Source organism: Mastigoproctus giganteus, chromosome 12 (assembly GCF_048544385.1).
Source record: "Mastigoproctus giganteus isolate SK-2022 chromosome 12, ASM4854438v1, whole genome shotgun sequence".
Classification (NCBI taxonomy): domain Eukaryota; kingdom Metazoa; phylum Arthropoda; class Arachnida; order Uropygi; family Thelyphonidae; genus Mastigoproctus; species Mastigoproctus giganteus.
In genome coordinates, this window is record NC_143586.1 from 53,633,334 (window position 1) to 53,654,656 (window position 21,323).

At 34.2% G+C, this 21,323-nt stretch overlaps 1 protein-coding gene across 1 annotated transcript in view; it reads left to right on the forward strand.

The window, feature by feature from the left end:
• ACOX1 (acyl-CoA oxidase 1) overlaps positions 1–21,323 on the forward strand; it is a 175,493-nt gene that overhangs the window by 30,604 nt on the left and 123,566 nt on the right. Inside the window, exons 3-5 of the mRNA XM_090386493.1 lie at positions 8,780–8,949; positions 17,852–17,959; positions 20,176–20,295. Coding sequence (XP_090242619.1) covers positions 8,780–8,949; positions 17,852–17,959; positions 20,176–20,295 — 398 coding nt within the window. The remainder of the gene's footprint in view (positions 1–8,779; positions 8,950–17,851; positions 17,960–20,175; positions 20,296–21,323) is intronic.

Genomic DNA, 21,323 nt, shown 5'->3' on the forward strand with positions numbered 1-21,323 from the left:
AAAAAATATTTCCTTTTTAAACCCCCTCCCCTTGATGTGCCATGCTTTGTTTTGTCCTTTCAGGTGAACACATTGATCTAATTAATTTATCATCTGTGGGTGCTGGGGGAGTACATATGTACATTTTTGAAGGTTGGGCACATTTTAAATAATGCCTCCTATGTACAAATTGCCTTAAAATAATTTTTATAGTGCATGTGCCATCTCTTATCTGTGTTTTAATAGATGACAACAGCTTTTAATAGATGACAACAAGAAAATACCTTTGAAAATTGGATTCTCTGAGGAATTTAGATCCAGAATTTGATGAAATCAAATGTTTATTGAAACATACAAAAAATATTTTTGTAAATACAAAAAATTTTTATTAGTTTAGTTGGAAGGAAAAAAAAAAAAAAAAAAAAAATTGAAATTTTAAAATATAAACATAAAACTAATAATCACCTCCATTTTTGCAGTTCAGAAAACCATTGGAAAAGTGTGAAAATTCAAACTTATGCATGTGCATATATTAATATGATTTGTAAAATACATAAAAGATTAAATAGATTAATAATAACCGAAACAAGAAACCATTTTCCATCAATAATAATAAAAATCAAGTCAAAAAAGCATGTTTCGCACAATAATGAAACATAAAATAGAGTATCTAATTTTTATAGCAGACATGTCAGCCAAATCAAGTAATGAGCTAGTTTTAGTTTTGACAACATATTTTTTGTTTGCATGAAACTGAAACTAACATGATGAAGAAGGCAAAAATAGTAAAATAATCACATAGGACCTAATAGGTTCTTTTTGCCTATAATTCCAAGTAAACAATAATTGTTCTAAAGTTGCTCAAATGAAAGTTTGACTGTATTTAGGAAGGTACTGAAAGTTTCAGCCATTAGCATTGAATAAGCAATTAATGTAAAATAGCAATTAATGTAAAAATTATTTTGGAGAGAGAGATCTCTCCCTTGTGACTACCATTGGGTTAGTGATGGGCAGTGAAGTCAAAATAAGAAGAAATTAACATTTAAAAGTATATATAAACAAAACACATTTGAAAGTACAGCAGGCCCTTTGTTATAATGCAGTTCGCTTTACGCCGATTCACTATAATGCTATTCTTATGTTACAACCCATATCTGACTATAACACTGTCACAAATCACTGATGTGTTGAATAAATTCAAGGAAGAACTAGACAAATTCTTGAAGGGTATGGATGGGAGAACTAGGTTTTTTTTTTAGATTGATGCTACATAAGCTTGCTTTCTTGTATCATTTGCCATTACTACTACCATTTATCACTGTGTGAAACAGTCATATTTTCACTACATCAATCTTAGTTGATGCAGTGAAATGATGAAAGAATGAAGGTGATATAGTTGTGTGCAAATGGTCAAACAAACAAAAAAAAAATGCTGTTGGATAGGAATCGGAGATCCCATTCTAATTACAGGTTTAAGTAATTCTTCTAATTACATTAGAAGAATTACTTAAACCTGTCTTGGGTATTTTACCTAACAACAAAATTATTCTGAATAATTTACCTCTTGGAAACTTTAAAATCTAATATTACAAGATATTCAAACTTTTGATTTCCATTGTCTCTTTAGTAGTATAGATTTAGCTAATTTAAAAACAGAAAAATATTTCTTGGCTAAATGTCTAAGGGTATGAAGGAATTTGTTTATGCATGAGTAATGCACACACATTATTTCTACTACCAAGGTAGTTTTAATTGTATCTCATATTTTGAATACCTTCACAACAAGTGGCCGAGGTATTGCACTGCTTTGAATAAGTAACGCTTCACTAGTGGAGAAGACTAATGTTACTTTTTCTTGGTGGATACCACAAGAATAAATAATATTAGTCGTGGAAACTGCTAGACAGCACAGTTTCAAAGTCATCAGTGGGTGGGCAGGTACCTGTTGTTGCAATAATGACAACCCAGTTGTCACTATTTCATAAACTTCACAATATGAGAGATGTCTGATGGTGTGCGTGGTTTAATCTAAAAAAAGTATGAAGGAGTTTGTTTATGCATGAGTAATGCACACATTATTTCTATTACCAAGGTAGTTTTAATGCTCCTTCATACACTTAGGCATTTAGCCAAGAAATATTTTTTAGATTAAACCACACACACACACACCACCAGGCATCTCTCATATTGTGGAGTTATACTTCATAACTGGGTTGTCACTATTGCAACAACAGGATACCTGCCCACCCACTGATGAGTAAGCCAACAAGCTTTGAAACGGTGTCGTCTGGGTGGTGGTATCCTATGAGAATAAGTAACATTAGTCTTCTCCACTGGTGAAGCGTTACTTATTCAAAGCAGTGCAATACCTCGGCCACTTGTTGTGAAGGTATTCACAATATGAGATACAATTAAAACTACCTTGGTAGTAGAAATGATGTGTGTAACTTATCCATGCATAAACAAACTCCTTTAGTTCTTTTAGAAGTTTTCCATAAATATAATAATGTTATTAATTGTAACATCACTTTTTGGAACAACTTGATCAATCTTTGTGTCTTTAATAACTATGTTTTTGATGGTTTTCAGGTCTATTAACAGATCAAGGGTACTTCCATGGGTAGCCCTATTTTTTGTATTCTTGCAAATTTATATCTTTTTTGGTCCAAAATTTCTCTTCCTCAAAATATCCTGTTATTTAGGTATATTGATGACCTTTGCATAATCAGTTATCCAGATTTTATTAAGGATTTTGGCCATTTGTATCCTTGTGAACTTACTCTAGAAAAAACTAATTCCTGTAATAACACTGCTAATTATTTTCACCTTAACATTAGTATCATTAATGATCATACTTCAGTTGATTTTTACAATAAAAGAGACTTAACTTTAAAGTTGTTAATTTTTCCCATTGGTTTTCCAGTATTTCTAATTGTCTATTCTGTATTTCCAGTATTTCTAATTGTCTACTTTCACCAGCCGACTGGGCTAGCCGGGTGGGTAAAGTGCCTACCTGGCAACCCAATGGTCGCAGGTTCGAATCCCGCCTCAGGCTTGAATCAAAGTACTGCAAAAACCTGACTGAGAGGTGCATTATGGCCACAGAAGCCGATGCGCCAACTACCAAAAAAAAAAAAAAAAAAAAAAAAGCTACTTCCACCCTTAAATTTATTAAACTTATTGGCAATTCTTTTCCTTTATCTTATTTAAATTATTATTTTCATAAAGCTTTTAATATAATCAACCATAAATTTTTTTTTTTTCAAATTCCATTACCTTACTACAGATTTCTCATTATTTGTGTGTGAGAGAGTGTCATTAAGGTTTTTCATGCACTTTTGGCCTTGGCATTACTGTCAGGCATCAATCTAAATTTACCACTTTTTGGCTTAATTTGTAACTTTATTTATTTCAAAAATTTTTTCAGATACATAATACTTCCACAATTTGCCCTGCTTTATCTATTTGTCCCACATTATATCTGCTTGCGGAGATGGGAGAAATCCCAGGTGCCGTCTGACATGAACATTATATCTGCTTATATCTCATTTTATCACCTTATTTCTTATTTTTCACTCTAGGCTTGTAATTTTTGTATATAACATATGTTTAATAGTTTGGCTACATTTATTGGGGCTTAGAGGAGAACAGGCATTCTGTGTGCTATTAGACACTCAGTCTAAAACACTGATGGATCCAATATCTTTCTATCTCAGAAGATTTAGGAGAAGGCCAGTTGGCCTGCCTCCCTAAAATCCACTCATGCACCCTTCTTGATGGTAAGCCCTGTTACGTCACTTAGGTGGCAAGGAATGTGTAGAGTGGTTCTCTTCAAGATGCCTGATCAGCGTGAAGAGGAAAAGACCAAACCCTCCAGCACATGACAGCACAGTGAAACAAATGGCCCTCAGTCCCCAGCGGCTTTCACTCCCCCTCTTATGGCACCGAGAGGATCAGAGTGGAAGCAGAGGATGCTAAAAATCTCTGGGTACGACCAGGCTGCCATGCATGGAAACTGAACTTGGCCTGTTACAACATAAGATCGCTCATTGGTGAAGGCAGGATATTAGAGCTGGAAAAGGAATTAGAAAATGTGAATTGGAATATCATTGATTTGGCTGAAACAAGAAGAAGAAATTAATCACTTATAAGTTTATCAAGTGGAAATTTTCTGTACACCAATGGAAACAGTGAAAGGCGCGAAGGTGGAGTTGGCTTTCTAGTCCATAAAGATATAAAAAACAACATTTTGGATTTCAAAAGTACATCACCAAGGGTGTCAAGACTACTACTCAGGATTTCTGAGAGGTATAAGCTAAAGGTTATAATGAATTATCACCAAAATCGAGCCATGATGATGAAGAGGTTCAAGACATGTACACCGAAATTGAGAGTCTTCTAGATGAGCGAAAATCCCACTACACTATCATTATGGGGGACTTCAATGCTAAGGTTGGAAAGAGACAAAACAGCGCAGAAAGGGGAAATTTTGGAATTGGTGAAAGTAATGAAAGAGGTGAAAGACTTGTGGTATTTGCAGAATCTTGAGGATTGTCAGTAATGAACACTTTTTTCAAGAAAAGGGTGAACAGATAGTGGACATGGAAGAGCCCAAATGGATTAACAACTAATGAAAGACTTCATCCTCACTAACAGAAGATATATCACGAATGATGTTACCGTCCTGAACAAGGTAAATGTTGGAAGTGATCACAGAATGGTAAGATGCACACTTGATATAGATGTAAGAAAAGAAAGGAAAAAACTGACTCGAGTAAATAATATGAAGGTCTTTGAGATAATAGAAGAGGAGAAAAAGCAGTATGTACTTGAACTTAAGAACAAGTTTGTGCTTCTGCAGACTGTTCAGGACCAAGATATCGACGAGGAATATTACAACTTTCTGAAAGTGATAAAGCCCAAGAAACCTATAGGTAAAAAGAAATCAAAAGAAGAAAAAATTTGTCAAGAAACACTTGTCATGATGAAATGAAGACAACAAATTAAGAGCAAGATAAACACTAACAAGGAGAAAATTGAGTACACTGAGTTATGCAAAGCTATTAGAAAGACTCAGAGAGGACATAAGAAGATTTAACACAAGAAAAGTAGAATAAGCATTAAGGGAAAACAAAGGACTTAAATCAGCAGCTATTAGCAGTAATACAGAAAGACAAATGATACTGAAACTGAAGACTAGCAATGGTGTACTTATAAATAGCAGAGAAGGCATAATTCAAATAGCAGAAGACTACTGTAGAGAATTATACAAGGAGCAAGGGAATGATGCCAGCAGTGGGGAAGATGGATCACAAATTAGTAACACATACAACATAACTGATATCCTTCCTGATGAGGTAGAACATGCGTTGAAGAAAATGAAGAATCAGATAGCCCCAGGAGAAGATGAAGTTACTGTAGAGTTGTTAAAATTGGGATTAAGAGACATAGCACGAAAACTCTTCACAAAATGCATTAGAAAAGGTGTGATGCCTAAGGAGTGGAATAATGCAATCATAGTTTTGTTGTATAAGAAAGGAGATAAATCAGAAATTGGAAATTATAGACCAATTAGCTTGTTATCCCACATCTACAACTTGTTCACAAGAGTCATTACTAACAGATTAGAAAGAATACTTGATGAGAATCAACCGAAAGAGCAAGCTGGCTTTAGGACAGGATTCTCAACTATGGATCACCTTCACGTAATATCACAGCTAATGGAGAAAACAAATGAATATAAAACACCATTAAGTCTGGAATTTGTGGATTATGAAATTTGGGCACTGGAAAGACAAGGCATAGATACCCCATATATTATGATTTTGAAGAAAATATATGATAATGCTTCCTCCTTTATTAGACTAGACAAAGACAGTAGGAAATTGAGAAAGGAGTTCAACAAGGAGACAATATCTTCGAAGTTGTTTACTGCTGCCCTTGAGGAAGCTTTCAGAAGACTAGACTGGTCTCAGAAAGGAGCCAGTGTGAATGGAGAGTACCTAAACCATTTACGATTTGCAGATGACATTGTGGTCATAAGCCACGATCCCAAAGAATTAAAGGAAAATCTTAATCAGTTATGCACAGTTAGTAAGGATTTTGGACTAAAGATGAATATGGCTGAAACAAAAGTAATGATGAACAAGTATGCCATAGAAAGGGATATAATGATTAAAGGAGCAGTAATTGAAAAGGTGGAGTCATATACTTATCTGGGACAAGTCATTAGCTGTAATAATGATAAATGGCTCGAAGTCAAGAGAAGAATAAATTTTGGATGGATAGCATTCAGGAAATATAGTCACATACTGAGGAGCAATATCCCAATTTGTCTGAAACGTAAAATAATGAACCAATGTATACTCCCCACCATGACTTATGGAAGTGAAACTTGGGCACTCACCAAAAGAATGGAAGAGAAGCTGAGAACTACACAGCGAAGAATGGAACGAATTATATTGGGAATCAGACTGTTAGATAAGAAGAGAAACACATGGATTAGGTAGCAAACTCAAGTAAAGGACATTCTTATCAAAACTAAAGAACTAAAATAGTCTTGGGCAGGACACATAGTTCGAAGACATGATGACAGTTGGACTAAGAGAATAACAGAATGGTACCCAAGAGGAGCTAGAAGAAAACCTGGAAGACAACGACGGAGATGGACAGATGAAATTCATATAGTTTGTGGGTAGTAAATGGATGGCCATTGCACAAAACAGAAGGAACTGGAAAGTTGCTGGAGAGGCCTTCATCCTGCAGTGGATTGAAAATGGATGATGACTACATTTAGTATAATGTCTCTATGCAGTGTATAAATTTTTTTTTAAATTTTCTAGTTATTTCTATTTTAAAAAAAAAATTATGATTAGGTGCTGCTGTCATAACTTTATATTTGTATTTCATTGGCACGTGTTATTTAGTTTTGATTTTGTTTTGTGTACAGTTGTGCTGCCACATGTCTTTACAATATAAGTTATTTTTTCCATTCTTTTACATGTTTTTTACTCTTAGAAATTTCTAGATTCTAGTTTAAACTTTATTTCCATGTGCCTCTATTGTTTAGTTTAAAATTTATTTCCAGGTGCTACTATTATTTCTTTATTTTACATTTTCTGCAAGCTGTTGCTTGCAACTTTGCCTATCTCAAGGCCCTTGCTGTCTTTTAAGGCTGCTTGCTTTTTTACTATGTTTTCAAATCTGTTTACATCTAATTGGATTAGACTAATAAGTTATGTGTTTCTAGAAAATTCTGTTATCAATTAGTTTCTAATTTCTTATCTTCATAGTGTCACCTGTAAAGTTAAGAAGCCATATTCAAAAAATCCCCATTTTAATCCTTGTAATTTTTTTTTTTAATTTTGTTTACAAAATTTTTTTTTATGTTTATATTTTTTACCCTTTGTCTTGTGGTTTACATCAGAAATGTTGCAATTTTGCTTGCAATCCTGCTGTTGACACCTGATGAGAGGCCAGTTTTGTATGTTTTGTGGTAACATCCTTATTTTGTCAGTTTTGTAATTCTCTTATTATACATATTTTTTGTTACCTTCTATCACTCTTATCTCCCTAATTTTTTTTCTTACTTTATATATGCATATATATGTGTGTGTGTGTGTGTGTGTGTGTGCGCGTGTGTGTGTGTACATTGGTGAATGTTATGAAGGAAGTTGTCTTGGAATGTGAGGAACGTTGGCATGCATCCCACTATGTGCTCTACATTGTCAACAGCAAGTGTCTGATGCTGCTCGGTAACCCATTTGTGTTCCTTCCATTTAACGTTCACCAACCTTGTGCATGTGCTTCACTGGCTAATACATGACCATGCCCGGCATCATTTGATGTTCCATTGTAATGTATTTTTTAAATTAATGTCAGCTGATGAAGGGACCCATCATCCTGATATAGTAGAGGTATGATTGTAAATAGTTTAGTATTTTGTAAATATTTTAGTTTTTTGTAAATACAGTATTTGTATAGTTTTGTTATTATTTGTATTAATAACAAAACTATACAGAAATTAAAATTATATGCACTGATCGAAATTTAATCAGGAAATTACCTATGTAATTATTTATCTGCACATTTGTACAAAAATGTGCAGATAATTAATTAATAAATAATTTATTTATAAATAATGAATAAATAAATAATTGCCCTGCTCTCTTTTCCCATTGGCTTGAATAAGTAACGTAATTGTCCTGCCTTGATTTTGGCTATCACAAGTTATTCTCTGAAATTCAGATCCAGAAGTTGATGAAACTGAATTAAGTGATACGTAAATAGAAAAATTATTCACAAATAGAGGATACTGTTGCTTTAAAAAAAAAAAGTAACAATGATATGTTAAAAATATTTTAGTTTCAGTTTTGACAGTAATTTTACTTTAATGATTAGCAGTCAATTAAAAATAAGAACAAATTAATATTTAAAAGCATTTATGAACAAAGTTTTTAATTTTTACAAAATTTGCCCACACACATTAGAGAAACTCTCCTTGAAAAGATTAAAGCTCTGTCTTAATACTGTATGAGATGTGTATGTTATTAGTGAATTTTAAAAATTATTAAAATTACTATTAAAAATTATCAAATATACTGCTTTCCAAAAGTCAAAGGTTGACAGCTGTGTTATTCATTTATTTGTTTTTTTGTTTTTTTTTAGATTTATGTTTGAATTTTTTTTTTTACCTTGTTTAGAATTATTTAGAAAAGTGTTGTTTATTAAGCAGTTACTTTTTCTTAACTATATTGAACAGAAAAATAAACTCATTTTATTCTTTCACTCTTTCTTTCAGGACAGTTGGTGATGCCATTGTCCATGAAGCATCTCCACTCACTGTTCACTTTGTGATGTTTATTCCTGCACTCATGGGTTTAGCAAATGAGGATCAACAAACTAAATGGCTGCCTCTTGCCCTAGAGATGAAGATTATTGGTTCCTATGCACAAACAGAACTTGGACATGGTAAAGAGAACTGAATTTATCACACAAGACCATATCATTTCTTTTTTTTTATTATTATTATTATTAAGTATGCTTCTCTTATAACTGACATGAACATATTTATTACCTTCTCTATTTCCAGATAATATTTGTGGAGTGTAGATTCTATATTTATTATTTGTATGTTTATTGACAATGTATACTTTTCATGTGAATCTTGTAAGTCTTGTATTATTTTATTTCATTGTACCTTTTTTATATGCTGTTTATGCATGTTATTTGATAGACATCTAATAGTTTCTCTGGAGGACTGCATCAGGATTAAAGTCCTAGACCAGAGATTACTGGTTAGTACACCGAAGTCTGCATTTGGACCACACAGTTTCTCATGGATTGCAAATGTTCTGGACCTGAGTTAATAATTTGTGTATATTCTTAAAGTAATTAATTTTAGTTTTTGGATTTTTGCAAGTTTGCTTAATTTGACACACGACATTTAGAAAAATTGATCATAATTATGTTTATGATCATTATTGATCACACATGCTATATTGAATGCACAAAAATTGATCATAATGAATAATGTTTACGATTATTATTGATCACACATGCTATATTGAATGCACATTTGTTTTCCCATTCTGTAATAATAAGTAGGTGTTTTGTAATAAAAAAGAAGTACATGTTATTATAATATCTATATTATGCTTATTAATTTTGTGTGAAAAGAATCCCAACCATGAAGAATTACAATTTTTATAATATGAACTGCAAAGAAAACTAAAAGGCAACTCTTGTCCTGCACTTTATCTAAAATACAACAGTCAGTTTAGTTAATGGACTGGTTCTTTTCTTACAAGCACATCTTCCTTCTCATCACACAGATATTCATTTTCTCTTGCATGCCTGATCTATAGATGGTTTTATTGGCACTGTTCCTCTTAAATTAGCATTTGAAAATTTGCCTTTTCCTTCCAGACCAGTTTGAAGACTTAAATTTGCTAGTTAACATCTGTTTATAGTTCAGTTTCAGACACTGAACTAACTTTTCTTCCTCTTCTTCATTTTCCCCTTCCTTCCTTTTGTGTTACAACCCTCCTTATGTTTTTACAGTCTGCAGAAATTAAAGTCACTGTCAAAAACTACTGTCATCTCAGCCCTCAATTCATGCATCATATTAGAGCTCTAAAAGTTATAGTAATCTTTTGTGTTTGAATTTTCCATAAAAAAAAATAAAATTAAGAAGTGATCTTTTTAAAAAAATTAGAGCTTAATTCATAAAAAAATTCCCTAATCTCTTAAGGAAACTTTAGCCTTCATTTTAAAACAGAAAAACCAAAAAGTATAGTCTACTATGAAGTTTTGAAATAATGTTTTTAGGATAGGGGACTCGGTTTTCTTGCCTCGAGTGTTGGACTCCTGGTTTGCATTTGAAAATGAAGCAAAAAAAAATGCTAAAAATGAAATCCACAAGCATTATGGAAAAGCACTATCAGGCTGTCAGAGAATTCAGTGATTTTTATCAGCAACAGATTATGGACACGTGTTGTTGGAGGTCAGTGGAGAGGAATGACCTACCAGGCTACAAGGTAGTCTGGCAATGTGATAACAGAAAGAAACAGCACCACTTAAAAGTACTAATTTTGTTTTTTGCAACACATCATTGTTGCTTGTGGTATTAGTGTTTATGGCTTCCTTTTGCTCTCCTCTGTAATATTTATATTTTTACAGTTATATATTATCTTTGAATAATCTTTTCTGCAATTTCTTGATCAAGACAGTTAATCTGCATAATTAATATTATCATCACTTCCCCCCCTCCCCAATCTGGTAAGTAACTGGAATGTTTTTTAAGTTTGCTGAGTTTAATACATACACATGTGGGATGCAGAATGCTGCTAACAATCTATTTATTAACGGATTGCCAATTCTCTGCTGTTTGCATCTGCCAGTTTATTTTGATTCATTAGAACTCTTTCATAAACCTCAAATTAATTAACTAATCAGAAATTTTGATTCTCAGACTTCATCTGGAGGTAAATGTTATGCTGAATTTGAAATTAGAAAATTATTATTAATGTTAACCTTATTCACAATTTTTTCAAATTTTCTTTATTTTTTTATCCTTTTCTAGACATTAGCACAAGAAATTTTTTTATTTAGTGACTCTCAGAAAGGAGGAATTTTCAGCCATCTTCGTTTTAACTTGTATAACACGTTAAATAACGTGTTATACACGTAAAATAATATTTGTTCAGTTTGTCAGCACCCTGAACAGGATCATCACTTGTTATCCCATTCGTATATAATGGACCAGTGTGGTTCATTCCTTTCTTTCTAGTGTTAACTTAAACAAGGAACACTTGCTATGTTTTTTGCATTCCTAGTCAAAGATCCCTTATAATCTTCCTTAGCCTACTTAACCCCCTTTGTGACTTGATTGCAGACTATTTTTTAAATTGGTGAAATAATGAGCACTTAAACCTTCTTCTAGTGTAAGCTACCTTTAATTTCTTAAAGAATTACAGATTATTCTCAGATGTTTTGTGGTACTTCCTGTATCACTTCTTCAGGAGACCTTAACCTGGGTTTTAATTCTAAGCTCTCTTAATTTAAGAGTACGGTACAAAACATATAAATATAATGAATTTATAATTCATTAAATGTAAATGTAATGAATTGTCCTTAAGCCTCACATACTAAGATGGTATGAAGCTGTGGTATCTTAAGGATAGCATTACAAGAGTAAGTATTCATAGTTATTTATTTACTTAATGTTAATTTATTTATTATTAATCTTATTAACTAAAGTAAGAACTAATATAAAATTATTTAGAACTGTTAAAACTGAATTCATTATCTGATGCTAATAGTTATTTGTTAACTAATTCAAGTATAAACCTTAACCTTAAGAAATAAGAAAGGTGTGCAATTAATGGATAATAATGTGTAATCAAAATTAACAACCTTATATAAATTATATCACCATAATTTATCAGTTCTGTTGTCTTATAGTCACTCAAGAAGTAGTACAGGAAGTACTACGAAACATCTGAGAATAATCTGTAATTCTTTAAGAAATTAAAGGTAGATTACACTCCATGCAAGTTTAAGTGCTCATTATTTTGCCAATTTCCATTTCATGATATACCTGCACACCGTGCTGCTATAAGAATATTTAACATTAGTTTGTGTTTACTGTGCTTTTCTGTGTCCCCTGATAATCTATAATCAGTGACAGAGAAGAAAATTTTGTATTTTTTTAAGCCATGAAGAGTATCTGTGTTGGAGGTTGTTCAACCATTTAGTTGGTATGAAAAATTTGGTACTTCTACAGATACTTCCCTGAATGCTCCCCATTTAGAATTTTCTGTTAGTAACATTATCAGTTGTTTCCACTGAAAAGAATTTAAAAATGACTCAGACCATCATAGTCACCTTTATTAAAGCAAAGTCCACTTTCCTTTACCCTTGACAGTAATTATATCTCTGCGTAAATTTGACACGAGTACAATGTGATCATTGTCACCTAGTGGTTTTATGGAGCTTTTAATATCTTGGAATAGTTATCTCCTTGTAGTAATTTTTTTTAATAATAAATGACATTTAACAAATAAATTTTTAGTTACAAAATAATCTAAAAAATGTATTTTTTCTGAAACATTTCACATTTGTTTGCAATTACTACTCTTTCCCCCCCCCCACCAAATTTTTGAGTAAATTTTGAAAATGGGCAACTTTGATAATAGATATATATGCAGTCTACAGAATTACAAAAGTTTGCAGATGATGAAAATGTTGGGAGGGTAGTTAACAATATTAATCAAGGTATGCTGCTGCAACAAGATATAGAAAAATTAAACAGACAGGCTGAGGAATGGCAATTGAAGTTTAACATTGACAAATGCAAGGTAGTGCATATGAGTAGCAGTAATTCCAGAGGAACATATTAATTGTGTGGTAACACTAAGGGTAGTGGAAAATGAAAAGGACCTGGGATAATTGAGTCTGTTATGAATTTCTTTGAGCAGTGCAAACAGGCTGCCAGGATAACTAATGAGGTTTTGTCAGTAATATACAGGAATTTTGCTAGCAGGGATGAGGAGGTGATTATCCCATTGTACACTGAAAGGACAGAATTCATGGGATACATGGTTCCTTGGCACCTCTGTAGCCAGGTGGTCAGGAGCAGCAGTGTGTAGCACACACTTCTTGATTAGACCGGGGTTCGAGCCCGTGACCATCAAATACAGAGGATGGGGAAAGGTCAGGGAATGACCACCGCATATTCCTGGAGCAATATGGCCTTAGTTGCTAATGCTCCTAAAAAAAAAACCAAACCAACCAACCTGGTTCCTGGGCAATGTGATGCTGTCATTCCTCTCACCCACTGCTTGGTAGGTATATAGGTATGCTGTATCACTACATTCATATAGATGGTAATTCATGTCAGTATGGATGAACATCGTGAGTTAACAGACTTTGAAAGAGGGATGATAGTGGGTGCCTGATGCATGGGTCACTCTATCATGGAGGTAGTACAGAAATTGCACCATCCCTGTTCTACAGTATCAAGAGTGTATCAGGAATATGCCATTTCTGGAATAATCTCTCATCGTGGACAGCGCTGTGGACTGAGAAAGGTGGTGGATGAATGTGGCCATCAACATCTGTCTCTAATTGTTTCAGCCAACTGGAGAGTGACAGTGGCACCAATCACCTCAGACTTCAACAAGGGAGTTGTCAGAAATGTCTCACCAAGAACATCAGGCAATCATTAGCCGCAGTAGGTTATGGGAGCCGCCGACCCACCAGAGTTCCATTGCTAACACCACGACACAGGTCGCTATGCCTCAAACGATCGAAAGAACATTGGCACTAGACCTTGGATGATTGGAGATGGGTTTCATGGTCCGATGAGTCCCATTTCCAGTTATTTCGAGTGGACAGGAGGATGCGTATCTGGCGGAAACAGCATGAAGCTATGCGCCTGTCAACAAGGAACTGTTCAGGCAGGTGGACGGTTGGTAATGGTCTGGGGCATGTTCAACTGGCACATGTTGAGACCTCTGGTACGTCTAGACTCATCTTTGAATGGTCCACATTACGTGTCCATCCTTGCAGACCATCTGCATCCCTTCATGCTCATCGTGCACCCACACAGCAATGGACTCTTCCAGCAGGACAGTGCACCTCCCCACCGAGCCGTGGTGATTAGAACATGGTTTGAAGAGCATTCCGCATATTTTACCACCATAGAATGGCCTTCCCATTCACTGGACACGAACCCTGTGAGCATCTATGGGATGCTGTGGAAAGATCCATTCTGGATCCTCCACCCAGGAATGCGACAGAAGTATGGACAGTGGTGCAGCAAGCATGGATGGAAGTACCTGTGGAATGCTTTTGTGAACTAGTGGACTCAGTGCCTCTCCTTGTGACTGCCCTTATCCAGGTGAAAAGTGGGCCTACCTATTACTAGGTAGGTATCCCATGATTTCTGCCCACTCAATGTATAAGCAATGTCAGGCCACACCTTGAGTACTGCATACAGGTCGGAAAGCCCCATTTTAAGAAGGATGTAGAGTTGCTGAAATGAATACATAGAAGGGCAATGAGATCGGTGAGGGGGAACAAAAGGGGTGCTCCTACCAAGAAAGGCTTCAATTCTGCAAATTGTAGAATCTGGAGACTAGGCACATGTGAGGTGATGGGATTGAGATGTTTATGGCTTTGAATGGCTTGAGCAAACTCAGTGTTGATGGGATTCATCCTTTTTCTCAGATTAAGCACATGAAGGGACATAAATTCAAATAAGTTTGCCTTCAATCAGCAGGTGGTTGATTGTTAGAACACAAGGAAGAGTTAGACAAACTATTGGAGTGAATGGATAGGTGAAATTTTTTTTTGCGTGATGCTGTATAAGCTTGTTTTCTTGCGTCATTTGTCACTGTTAATACTACAATCTAATACAATCTAATATAATGTACTAATACAATCATTTGATACAATGAAGATGATTATAAAATATGTATATCTAAAATTTGTTGCAACCATTTTTTCTGATCATTATATTTCCTTTTCAAATGCAAGGAGAAATAAATTGACCTTTTGTTGGTGGCATACTATCTTGTGAATGATTTGCTGTAGTTAAAACTGGGAATGTGGATTAGCATGAAACAATACTGAAGTCAAGTATTCTTAAGATTGCCAGAAAATTTTGTTGTATCAGTGGGGCTCCAACATCTGATGGTAATTCGTTCCACAAAACCCATTGTATGTTGAAAATATTGTAAGTTGAAACCAAATAATACATTGATTTCCTGTAATTTGCCCCAAACTCTTGACAGACAACCCCAACAACACATAAAATAGGTATTTCTTACGTGTTATACTTCATTTTTACAATAAAAACTAGCGTTTGTGTTTTATAAAGCTTATTTCATAAATAGTCATAAAACATCTTAAAATAAAAACAAACAATAAATTAGCGTTTTACCTTAGACTTGAAGTGAAAACAATGGGGGCATAGTGGTGGGTGGGACTATATCAGGCATCAGGTGTCTTTTCAGTCTTTTACTGCTACTGGCAAAGAAACTGTCCAAAGTGGACTCCAAAGGTCGCGGGTTCGATTCCCGCCTCGGGCTTGGATCAAAGTACTGCAAAAACCTTGGGAGGTGCAATATGGCCACAGAAGCCGATGCGCCAATAACTACCAAATCAAAAAAAAAAAAAAAAAAAAAACCAAAGTGGACTGTTTTTGACGACTTTTTTTTGTAGCTTCTTGAAGTAAGAAATTACTTTGTCTTCCATTTTGCACATCATGAGTTCACTGTTTTCAATTTTCTCAAGATAACTCTTCACTGAAGGACAGAACTTCAAGTGCCTATTCATTGAAGACATGTCTTGTAACCTAGGCCTTCTTGTTACTGCACCAAAACACTCCCAGCATGCCTTTGTTGACCTTTTATTGTTTAAATATTCTGGGGGTGTTAGAGTGATACACAAGCAAAGGCTTTAGATTGAAATCTCTAGAGGCATTGGCACCCAACAGGAGAATGAGCCTATCTTTTATAGGCTTATGCCCAGGTAAACTAGCCTCATCCTTAGTAATGTACGTTCTCTGGGCATTTGCTTCCATAAGAGGCCGGTTTTGTCAGTGTTAAAAACCTGCTGGGGAAGATAACCTTCCTGATCAATAAACTCTTGGAATTCAATTTTAAAGGCTTCCGCTGCTTTTTTTTTTTTTTTATCAGCACTGGATGCCTCTCCATGCCTTTCAACACTTTTGATATTTGCTTGCCCTTTTTTGAAGTGCTTGAACCAGCCTCTGCTGGCTTTAAAGTCTTCAAAGCACACATCACACTTTAAGTTTCAGATCATCATAGATCTGCTTAGCACATTCACAGATTAATTGTCTAGGCACTGTGTCACCGCCCTTCATCTGCTTTTCTGTAATCCCTATCAACAAAATCTTTTCCATTTTCACAATAAAGTCTCTTCCCTTATGCACCGATGTGGAATCATCACTAGCTTTCACACTGTTTAGTACTATCCTTTTGTTTAAGTATTGTAGAAATGGTCGATTGAGGTCGATTGAGGAATACCATACTCGCATACAAGTGCACTAATTTTTACTCCATGTTTTTGTATCATCCTTTGCTTCACTTTAACAGAAATTTTATTCTTGGCTTGCATTTTAGGAGCCATGGTTATTTAATTTCGATTTATTTAATTAATAAATCCAAAAATAACCACAATTAAATTATTGTAATTATGTATAATTAACGAAAACACACTGCTTACACACTAAACAAGTGCATAAAACAGAAGATAAAGAAACTCTCCAAAGTACTGTAACACATGGGAATGTTTATTGAACAATAACAAAGACACTAATTGGTTAAGAACAATCGTACAAGTGATGTTCTGCACACCACGCGTCTGAAAATTTCCACCCATGCATCGTTCCAGCAATATCGGCCTTCTTGTTACTGCACCAAAACACTTCCAGCATGCCTTTGTTGACTTTTTATTGTTTAAATATTCTGGGGGTATTAGAGTGATACACAAGCAAAAGCTTTAGCTTGAAATCTCTAGAGGCACTGGCACCAATGCAATCTCTAGAGGCATTGGCAACGAAAAGCTTTGAAGCCACCAATGAAGCTTCCCATGTCAACAAAAGACCAAGTTTAAAAACATAGAGAAAAAAAGTCATTGGTCCTTAAAATAAAAGATCGTATGGAAGGTATATCGGTTCCTGAGAATATTGGATGTCGATGTCATCGTAAGTCGAGGCATCACTGTATATAGGCCCATAGAAAAGTCTATAAATGTTTATAAACAGAATAAAAAATAGTTTGCAGCTAGAATAATCTAAAATAAAAAGTTGACAGAATTCTGGCTGTCTGGGTTTGTTAATGTAGAAGAACATTGATTAAAAAGAAATACACAAAGTCCTTTATTATAAGGATGATGGTGATATTTATAAAATTAAATTTTTGTGGTTTTCATATACATGCACTTCTCCATCATCCAGATGATACAGCAGCCAGTCTCCACTCCAGTATATTTTGGTTTAGCTTAAGCAAAGCTCAGTCTTCCTTGTACCCCCTTCTTCCCACACATGCAGCCAACAGCCTTATATATATGCTAAAAATCCTAGAATAGCATGTGGGAGGAGTGGAGGATCCTACATCCTCCACTTGAAATTAGATAACTCAGTCCTGACTGAAGAGATCCTTAGGACTTCTTCCAGTATATATTGATCTTTGATGAGCCTTGAACCTAGCCCTCCCCCCCTCCAAGTGATTTACAAATGGTGAATCAATTGAAATATGGAATTATTGTGATGCCATGTTTTAATTAATTTCGGTTAAATGTTGAACAGATTTTGCACTAACAAATTTTTATTCTTTGATAGGTACCTTCCTTCGAGGATTGGAAACTACTGCTACATATAAACCTGAAACTGAAGAATTTGTGCTTGATACCCCTACTTTGTCTTCAATAAAATGGTGGCCTGGCAGCTGCAAGTATTGTCCCTTTAATTTTTAGTAATATATTGTGTTCTTTGAAAAAGCTTAATCGTCTGTATCTTAATAAATATTGTTTGCAGTAGTTTAGGCTAGGTGCTTTTTGAATTTTAGGTGTTAGCTGATAAATAATATTTAGATGATAGATGCTTTATGTTAACTAAAGAGAAGGTTAGGCTTTGTATAAGACATCCAACAGCTAAAAAGTCTTATGTACATTTGAAATATAGCAATTTTGATTTATTGCAATAGTTCTTAACTAGTGATATCCAGCAACAGCAGTATCACTAGTTGGATATCTTAAGTTCTGCAATATCTGTTAAGACTATGCACCTGCAAGGTGATCTGATTGAGGTGTATAAGGCCTTGAATGGGTTGAGTATGCTGAAATCTGATGGGATTCTTCCTCTTGCTCAGATTACGAATCTGAGGGGGCATAAATTCAAATTGAGGAAAGACAGTTGTAGAATGGATGTGCGGAAATTTGCGTATATCCAACTAGTGATTTTTTATAGAAACAAGTGCCTTAGAGACATTTTTTTCTATAAAAAAATGTCAGTTGTTTTTGATAGACCCTGTTGTTTTTTTATACAGCAAAGTTTCTTTCTCAATCATAAAACACCCTTCAGTTTTCTCATAATGAGATTTCTCTTATTTAAATGGGTGGACTAGGTTGATAATGTTTTTAATAAAAAAAAAATTCTGATTACTAATTCTGAGATGATACATGTGATAATTTTCCAGTCGGGGGGGAGGGGGGGGAACTAACCTCTCCAATTCCAGTGATGCTCGTGAAAATAATTTTAGGAATGAAATTTGTTCTTTTTGCATTGTGGTGTGCATAAAGAGCCTGAAGTGTCAATATGGTCTTAACCTTAGTGATTTGATATGCCTGATGTAGAAGTACATCTGAGAACTTTATAATCAGTATCTGTAATTTTTGTAAAGGTTACTTACACGCTAGGTCTTTCACTAGCTTTATTTTTGATGTGAAAATATCTACGGCAGCACTTGAATAAAAATGATTGGTAACGAAATATTCTTGTAACAGAAATGATGCAATTAATTGGTAACGAAATTTTCTTGTAACGGAAATGGCTTCATAACCAAAAACTACTGCAGAAGTTATTGTTTGTTGAAGTGATACGGATTTGTTGAAGTGATACAGAGAATAGATGACGATTAGGAAGAAGTACGCATACCTAACTTTGATTCAAATCAGATTGATCTTCTCGTTCAATTCAAATGAGAAGATCAAGCTGGTGGTGTAGCAGTTTATCAGAAGAGAGAAAATCGTACTCATGTTGTTACTTCTCATATGGAAGTGATTTATCGACAAACTGTTGGCAAATCCATGAGTGTTAGACCTGTTGGAGACATTTGTGCAGCTGAATGCCTTCTTCCTGATGATCAAACAATATTGTCAGTAGTCATTTACATTTCACCTAACCAAAAGATCGAGCACATCATTGAATTCATCCATTTCATTTTACTTCCTTACACAATTGAAGGAGCTGCATTGCTACAACAATTTTCTCAAAAGAAATGTGACCGAATACCAATGATAGTGAAGATTTCAATGTTAATTTTGCAGATACTCAATCCAAACCTTTGACCGATTTCTTAGAAAATAAATTTGGACTAATGTTGAATACTTCTAGATTTGTATCAGCTACTAATCATGGAACTATAATTGATGCTGTGTTTCAAAGGTATTTACACTCGTTAGAATTTCCAGTGTATGTATCGTATTTTAGCTATCACAAACCCATTGTAAGTAAATTACCTATTGAACATGTATTGCAACCCCAAATTCATGAAACTTGAAAAAAAATAAATGCTTTAAAATGTTAAACGTGTTCAGATTCTTTTTGTACTAAACCCCTTTAGCATCATTCAAGCCAAGGATGTTTTCACATTAAAAAAAAAAATCTTTCATGCATACAGGGTACACACAGTGCTTTTTTTTTTTTTTTTTTTAATTTTTTTATTGATGTTTCTCCTGCACAGAAAACAAAAGTGTACAAATCATTTTGTGTGCTTGCTACAAATATGAAATCAAACAAGCAGTTAAGGTATTTTTATTCATAAACATATTTAAATAATAAATAGTTGCTATTTGAAACATATTCAGATGAGCTCTTAACAGAGGATGTTAGAACTGTTTCTTTAACATAGAAATTCTGGTTCTTATATGATAATTATTTTTCAGTGGGTAAAACGGCAAATCATGCTATTGTACTTGCTCAGCTTTATACGAAAGGAAAGTGTTATGGCATTCATCCTTTTATGGTTCAGATTCGTAGCATGGAAGATCATCAGCCCCTGAAAGGTAAGCAGTTTCATTCACTTTAATAAAACATTTCTTTTGCTTTATCAAATCATCAGCTTTTTTTAAAATAAAATATATCTACTTTATTGAATAGCATTAATCTAAAAATAATGTCTTTGTATAACAGCTGTGAAGACATTAGCTTAAATATGGCCTTATTGGTTGTCAAGTCACACAATTACAATTTTTAGTTAGAAGAAAAGTATATCTTAATTATTCATAATATATGGAATTAGTATTACTATTAGCAACATGATGCAAGGAAGAAAAGATTATATAGCACCAGACAAAAAAAAAAAAAAAAAAAAAGGAAGAAATTTCCCTGCTCCTTTCAGTAATTTGTCCAAACTGTCCTTATTTAAGGGAGGTTTGGACAAATTATTCAAACTATCCATCTCCACAGTTTGCAAATTTTCACACATCTTTTCTACAACCATCATCTGATTTATGTCATGCTGTTTTTTATCTCAAAAATGGTAAAGGTGCCATTAGCATTTAGTTTACTTAATAATTTTAAAGCCTTATACATTTAGTTAGGTCACCTTCTCTCTCTCTCTCTCTCTCTCTCTCTCTCTCCCTCTCCCAAATCAGTTTCAGAATGTTCCACAACCAGTCGACATCCATTTACTGTCCAACTTCAAAACTTACAGAAAGACTTTTCTTACTTTTCTTCTTTCTCATTATCCCTTCAACTTCAACTTTTTGGAACAACCTTCCTTCACATGTATTTCCTGAAAATTACAATCTACAGAAATTCAAGTCCAGTGTCAACAAGTATCTTCTTCTGTTTTCCCAACTTTCAACCAATGCATGGTACTGCAGGTTTTAATACCTTTTGTGTTTGGGGGTTTCATTAAAAAAAAAATCCCCAAAAGCACATACAAATGTTTGTAATGACGTCATCATTTTTGTAATCTTGCTTTTTTCTAATAAAATTTATTTAATCACTTGCTTTCCAAAAGTAAGAGATTGTCAACTATGCCGAAACTCTCAGCTGCCATGCTGTCCTTCTCAGTGAACTGCTACAT